Source organism: Trematomus bernacchii, unplaced genomic scaffold (assembly GCF_902827165.1).
Source record: "Trematomus bernacchii unplaced genomic scaffold, fTreBer1.1, whole genome shotgun sequence".
In the NCBI taxonomy this organism is placed as follows: Eukaryota; Metazoa; Chordata; class Actinopteri; order Perciformes; family Nototheniidae; genus Trematomus; species Trematomus bernacchii.
This window is the reverse complement of record NW_022987710.1, coordinates 1,705,024-1,712,383: the sequence shown is the minus strand read 5'-3', so window position 1 is coordinate 1,712,383 and position 7,360 is coordinate 1,705,024. Positions and strand designations below refer to the sequence as shown.

The window sequence follows — 7,360 nt, the reverse complement described above, 5'->3', positions numbered from 1 at the left end:
CTACGTCAGGCAGGATTCTCATATTACATCACCACACTGGGACGCAACATATCCCTGGACTGAAGACCCCACTTCTCACTGGTCCCCGTGAGGCTCCATGTTGAGATTGACCCGCACGTAGAAGGAGTCGACGCCTTTAAAAGAAGGCGAGGAGAGCTGGGAGCACAGCTCGGAGTATCCTGAGGACAGGGACCAGAAACGGAGATGGATTAGTCTCACAGAACATAAGACTGAGGTTTCAAGTATACAGAAGAACACGGACTCACCCTCTGTGTTGATCTGGTGTTTGAGAGACGAAGGGTCGGCCCACCACTGCAGAGAAGTGTGCGACCTCAGCGGTGCACTGACCCAGCGAGACACTTCCCCAGCCCCGCCCAAACAAAACCCGCTCCAGCTGGACGACAAGAGAGAAAACATGTTATGTTTCAGCCTTACTTTCTTATGTTTAGGTGATTTTATTTCATGCCGTTTACATTTTCAATACACTTAAAAAACATCTCTCCGCTGTTGTCAGTGAGTATCTTACAAAGACTGAAACAGCGCCCTTCTTAATTAATCTGTGGTGAAACACAGTATTGCACGCTACACTCACTATACTACACCCACAGTGCAGATATGAAAAACTTTCCCGCCACATCTGGCCGAACAATGAAACCTAGCCAAAGTAGCTAGATAGCATTAAACATATAGCTGCTAATGCTATCAATATAATGCCAAATGAAGAATGATGGTCACAGAAAAGAGTGTAAGCTAAATTAAGTTAAAATAAATATAATAAAAAAAGAAGATGGGCCTAAAGGAAAATAATTGTCATCCAGGCAGCTAAACTCAAACAATATTTAGCTGTTCAACATTGGCAAAACATATTTATTTAAGTTAAAACATATTTATTTTGACCCCTAGCTTGCTCACATTATGACAATATCTGCTCACTTTGTTAAAAACGTTTTGTTTCTGTAATAACTTACCTAGTGTTAGACTCTCCTCCGCTGACACATCCATCCTCCACAGCAGCCAGAGGTGAAAAGGGCAGTTTGGATATTTGATGAACAGTTGGACAGTTGAAAAATGATACATTTGAAATAACTTAACCTGATTTGGCAGGACAGTGGACACACTAATGTGTTGACTATGTGCATTTTTATTTTACACATGTGTTTGTAAAATGCTTCAGAAATGACACTGAATGTGTTGAATTGCCTTTGACACAGCAGTGTGTTAAAAAAATGACACATTACTTCTAAGAGTGTACCGAGGTCGTTTTTTCTACGTGTTATTGTCTAATCCATTTAGTTTTAAATTAGTCTTTACATCAATCCATGTTATATTAAAATGACATACCTTTCCACAAGGCCTCCTTGGTTTGGTTGTGGTTGTTCTTGGGGCTGGTTCAGCAACCTGTCGAAAGAATTGTTCATGTTGTCTCTCAGGTCAGATAGCCTTCTCCTCATTTTCACCAATCTGCTGCGAATAGGCGTTGCCGCGTTAACATCAAACCTTTATATAGCCGCAAATTAAAAAAAAACAAAAAACTTCCGGAGGTCAAACAGTTAGGGTCAATTATCCCGTCAGTGTTTAATAACACTAATAATAAAAACAATTGATTTGAATGTTCATGTTTTTAATGTAATTTATGTTACTTACTGTTTTACTACCAATAATGATTAGAATTATTATTCATTCTTGTTCCAAAATGTGTAGTTAACATATTAAACTATTCTCACATTTTAGTTTTTGATAATTAACGTTACTTTTCAATTTTTAGGTTTTATAATGAAGAATCAAAAAAGGCAGATAGGTGATTAAAAATAAATATTTAAAAATAAAAGCCAGGAGGAAAGAATGTCTGAAAACAATGTAATTGTAAATCAAATATTGAAATGACACACTCATGTCTCATACACACATCATCTAATTATTTATATATCCTGCTTCAATTCACAGGGTGTAAAACCAGGCCCAGTAGAGAACATGGCTGTGATGTTCGCAAATGCAAAGCAGAGAACAATGTCAGATGAAGTAAGTTGAGACATAAGAAATTATGTGAAAGAAAGATATGCACAAAGAATAGCTTATGTTGATTTGTATCTCATTACTCTGAACAAATACTGTGATTTTAGTGACTCCACACATACTTCTCAACATTCAGGTTAACTGACATAAGCCGTGAATATTAATTAATTAACTAATTACAAGCATGTAGGTAGAGAAAAAATGGGTCTGTTCTCGCTTGTCATATCAGCAACCCACAACAGCAAGAAGTCACACCACTGCTCACCACGGCCAGATCTACCACTGTTTGGCTACAGACTCCAACCATCTGCATGCATTTTATTTTTTTTCGTGAACATCAACAGCTGCACTTAAAGGGATAGTTTGGGTCTTTTGAGAGAGACCATTGTTTAAACAAAGTAATTTATTTAACTAAAATTCACTCGAATATATATACACACAAACTACTACAACATAAAAACATAGGATAGACATACTGCACACTAGAAAATTGTGCAAAGTAGTAGTTTTAAGGCAATTAGTGTGAGTTCAAAGGGCAAAGAACAGCCTGCGGAGGAGCCGCTGTGAAATATGTGTCATGTCCGTGACAAAATCAGACAACATTCAATGTAGCCATGAATGACAGTATATTTCGGATGATGTCCAGTCCAAGATCTCCTCTACGACCAGCAAGAGGATCAAACTGTGCGGTGAGTTGCTCCATGTCCTCATCGCTTAGCAGGTGCTGGTTTTGAGGTACGGTGACCCTCTCTGGCCAGTCCAATGCAACATCCCCTGCATCAGCTCCACCCTCTCTTTCTGGCTCCTCCTGAGCATCTCCTTGTCCTCCACTAAAGAGGCTCTGCATGGCAGAAGTGGTCTGGCCCTGCCGTTCCAGGCAACCTTGGACAAAAAGTTGTATGGGACTCTGGTGTCTTTCGGTCCTCAACCCATGATTGTTCCACTGGTCCAAAAAAACCCATAGGTCATGGTTTATGCGCGGGAGATAGACATAATGCAGGGCCCACATGTGCATTTCATTGTCTATGTCTATTATGCCTTCACTCTCCAGGAAGTTGAAGAGGTTGTAATAGACATTGCTCACACCTCGCCACAGGTCACCCCAGAGCCGTTCTATTCTCTGGTTGTGAGTGCTTCTTCCACGGAGAGCACTGCCTCTGTGAGAGCCTCTGAAGATGTTCATCATTAGGCAGACAGAGTTGTTTTCGCCCCCATGGTCGGTTCTGACCCTCGAGGGCACACCATACTTGGCCACCGCGTCCATGAAGCTCGCCATCACGGTAGTGCTCCTGTTGTTGTCTGAGGCCCGGAGGAAGACGACCAGGCGGCTATACCCATCTATACCCCCATGAATGACAATCCTCCACCTGAAACAAAAACATGAAAAGTATAACTAGTTTGATGCACAATACATAAACTGAAGCAGGAGTTTGGGTTTTGTGGCCTATTGATAGAAAGTATCCATCTTTCAAGTCTGGTATTGGTCATATTTACCTTATTAATTTGTGGTTTCCATCTAGGTGCCACAAGGAGTTAGGTCCGGCGACCCGGTATGCTCTACGGTGCAGTCTCTGTGACATTGCTCGTAGTGCAGCTGCTTCTGGGTCTATCCGCCTCATGCTGTCCCGCACTCTGCGTCTCTGTATCCACATCTGCTGGGCCTGCAGCTGTGCCCTGACAGATTCGGGGCCAATCTGGTTATTCCCAGCCACTATCTCCTTGATGAGGTTATCGAGTGCAGCATCTGAGATGGTGGAGTATGTCCCAGAGCGCAGCATGTGGAACTGCCTGAAAAATAAACATGTTTTAAATATATGAGACCTACGGTATTTACTTTACAACATGCATAGTGTAACATGGCTACAACCCCTCCATGGGATGTTTACAATAAATTGAGACAAGATGGCACTCCCAATGTTGAAGACATTGCTACATACCTCAATCACCGTCTCACTGTGCGCAGAGATACTTTTAATATCTGTGCCATCTTTGTTGCTGTAAAACCACAGCTCCTCAAAAAAGAGAATTGCTCTCTCGAAATGCTGAATTGTGGGGGACCTCGACCACCCAACAAAATGAGTGGGGCGTGGTAGCCAGAATGACCTGCAACAACAGCAAAAGATTAGATTACATGTATTGTCATTGTTGTAAAAGCAACGCATTTATGCCGTTGTGCCAGAAACCCACACAATGCGTCTATTTTATTGTCATTGCCCAGCCTACAGATACTTAAAAAAAAAATGAAATGCAGTTTGGCATTAAACCAGTGGACATGCAATACACTATAGTTGTAGTATACAGTAAGAACAAAAGCATAGCTTGTGTATGGGCATAGAGATACATAGTTGCAGTCCATGTCTTCCAACCCTGAAGACAGAGACTCCCCCTCTGGCACCCTTTCAATGTCCTCATTCACACGTTTGATGATACGTGGTGTGTACTACAGATGGCCAGACTGCCCTCGATGGGGGAGGGGGAATAGCGTCTCCTCTACTGTGGCAGCAGCGACGTGCAGTCAGTGGAGGCAGGGGAGGCAGAGCCTCACCTGTCATACTCCAATGTAACGGAAAAACAATTAAAGAAAAACTAAATAATAATAATAATAAAATGTCTCCACTGATCTTGTGTAAATGTGATTTCTGTATGATTCCAATCGCATTTTATAGTCAAAATCAGCAAATTGGCCGAGCTCCGCTACGGGAGCTATGAGAAGTGAGGCAGGCACGAGCACTGCCTCTCGTAAGCCCACAGTAACTTGCTGGAGCGCGGGCACTAATTTAGCGCGGCCACTTATTTTGTGAGTGCGCTCAAGCCATTTACTGTGGGGTGAGGTGAGGCACAGATGAGATCTGCCTCACCTCAGAATGCGTCACCCCACAGAAACTGTCTGGAAAGCGGGCCCTAAGCGCATGCCTGTTCCCATCTCACTGTAGGTCACCAATGTAATGTTTGTAGATCCCTTTATTACATTTATCCTCGCCATCCATAGTCTCTAAATAACTTATTTCACGTATATATGATATTTAGGCTCGCTGCTCTCAACGGCAATGAAAATGCACCAGGGGAGGCAGCCATAACCTCTGCCACACTGAAGGGGGCGCACGTGAGCCCACAGGTTCTTGTTGCTACTGTTATTCTACCGCAAACAACAAACTCGACTTTTGAAACTACAGGAAGATACGGAGGACTTTTACAAAACAGTAATAGAGATTGTTGTCCAGAAGGATAGCATGGACTTATATTCATCTTCAAGTCAAGGTAAGACCACAACTGTAATGAACATGGGATCTTACTTAGAAAGAACAATCCAATATTTAGATTTTGGGTATCCTTTTGTTGATCGGTCTGTTTAAAATTAATCATAGCATCAGACTAAAAAAGCTTTTGAAAATAACAGAATATTTCGATTAAGGTCAAAATAGGCTATAATATTTGTAAATCTTACTCTGAAAGAGTCAGTGCCTCACCAGCCATGAACCTCACCGCACGTCACTGTGTGGCAGGATATAAAGTTGGAATTTGGAGTACAGTTTTAAGTGGACAACTCGAGACTCGGAGCGTCTCACCAGAATGTTCTAATTAATAGCTGGCAACTACAGATTAAAAAGGTTTTTATATTGGTATTACCAATATTTCAAACAAATAATTACTTTGAAATGTATTGGCTTGTTGGCCACTTAGTACTCAACAATACTAGCACTGGTTTATCAACGAAAGCCTATGCTAAAGTGAACAATTATCACATCGACCAACCTTGTTGTGCGGGTGTGGTAGGCCAAGATCTCCGGACTTCAAGTATATATTCCCGAAGGTCCTGAAGTAAAATATCAACTGTAGGGACGTTAATTAGCCTGCCCCGTGACCACTCAAGGCTCCTTTCCATGGTTTCTAACCTGCCAGTAAACGGTTTGGTGAAATAGGGGAGAAGACAGAATTTGTAAGTGTGAAAGATCTCACACAACCTCAGTTTAGGTTACATGCAAAAACAAACTACATTCCTTTGTGTTGGTACTGGTAGTAGCAATAGGCTTGGCCTTTACCTCGTTACTGTGGATTGTAACACAGCATGACCGGCATCATCTGTTTGGAGAAGTCTTGTGCAGTCATTTATTGTCCTTTTGCAACGCAAGATGAAGTTTCTCGTGGACATTTTTCCGGCTTCTTTTTCTGCTTCTGCTTCTGAATCTGCTTCTGAATCTGATTCTGAATCTGATTCTTCTTCGATGATACTGCCATCCGTATGTCTTACCTTAAACTGCCCCGCCCATTTGTTTAGCTTCTGGTTCGAACACATGTTCTTCTTGTTCTTCTTCTTTGGTGTTTATTGGTGGTTTATTGGCGGTTGACGTTGAATAAACAGAAGGCTGCTTTTGTGGAGGAAGTTACAGCGCTACGTACAGGCTCGGCATATTAGTATTGATGCCTCTGTACATCTATATGCAGATGATACTGTTGTGTACTGTTGTGCTAGCACTGTTGCCCTTGCATTTGAACGTCTGCAGTCTGCTTTTGACACTTTTCAGTCACATCTGTTCCACCTTAGGTTGGTGTTAAATTCAGATAAGACAAAAGTCATGTTGTTTTCCAATAAGAAAAGGTTACCAACTGTTCTTCCCTGCATCATGTCTGCACAGCATAACCCCATTGAAGCTGTTAACACCTACAGATACTTAGGCATTACTATAGATGAAAATCTCTGCTTCAAACCACATATTGACAATCTCTTAAGGAAATTGAAATTAAAACTGGGATTCTTTTTTAGAAATAAGGCCTGCTTCTCCACAAGTGCGAGGAAACGGCTTGTAGCTGCCACATTTTTGCCGCTCTTGGACTACAGGGATGTTGTGTACATGAACGCCTCAGCTCACTCCCTTCATCTGCTGGACGCTGTCTACCATGGGGTAGGTTCATAACCAACTGTAAACCCCTCACACACCATTGCACGCTGTACTCTTTAGTCAACTGGACATCATTATCAATGCGCAGATCACTGCACTGGTACAAACTCATCTATACCGCTATGCTTGGACTGTTGCCCCTCTACATATCCACTTACATATCACACAAACAGTACAGCTATAGCCTACGATCTCAAAATTACATCACTCTGTCCGTCCCCTCAGTACGCACGGTGCTTGGGAAAAAAGCCATATCATACTCTGCCCCCTCGACCTGGAACACACTTCAGCAGGAACTTAAGCTGACCAGTTTGATACCCATCACGGATTTTAAACTAATTTTAAAAAAGCTGGAGAAATCATCTGTGGGTGTTTGCACCTGCTATATCTGACTACTGTATATGGATTTCAATGACTACTTTTTTTACGATGTTGTATTTTAGTGTTGC

General features: G+C 42.0%; 1 protein-coding gene across 2 annotated transcripts; it reads right to left on the bottom strand.

Annotated features, from left to right (window-relative positions):
* Positions 1-1,840: 1,840 nt before the first annotated feature.
* LOC117491128 lies at positions 1,841-6,304 on the bottom strand. 2 transcript variants are annotated; one of them, XM_034140980.1, is made up of 4 exons: positions 6,054-6,304; positions 5,767-5,906; positions 3,508-3,801; positions 1,841-3,380 (listed from the first exon to the last, which is right to left on the bottom strand). In XM_034140980.1, the coding sequence occupies exons 3-4, from the start codon at positions 3,789-3,791 to the stop codon at positions 2,606-2,608; spliced, it is 1,059 nt and encodes a 352-aa protein (XP_033996871.1). In that variant the 5' UTR covers positions 3,792-3,801; positions 5,767-5,906; positions 6,054-6,304; the 3' UTR covers positions 1,841-2,605. The 2 variants fall into 2 exon arrangements, with proteins under 2 accessions (XP_033996871.1, XP_033996870.1); XM_034140979.1 differs by lacking the exons at positions 5,767-5,906; positions 6,054-6,304 and adding an exon at positions 3,951-4,044.
* Between the last annotated feature and the right edge of the window lie 1,056 nt (positions 6,305-7,360).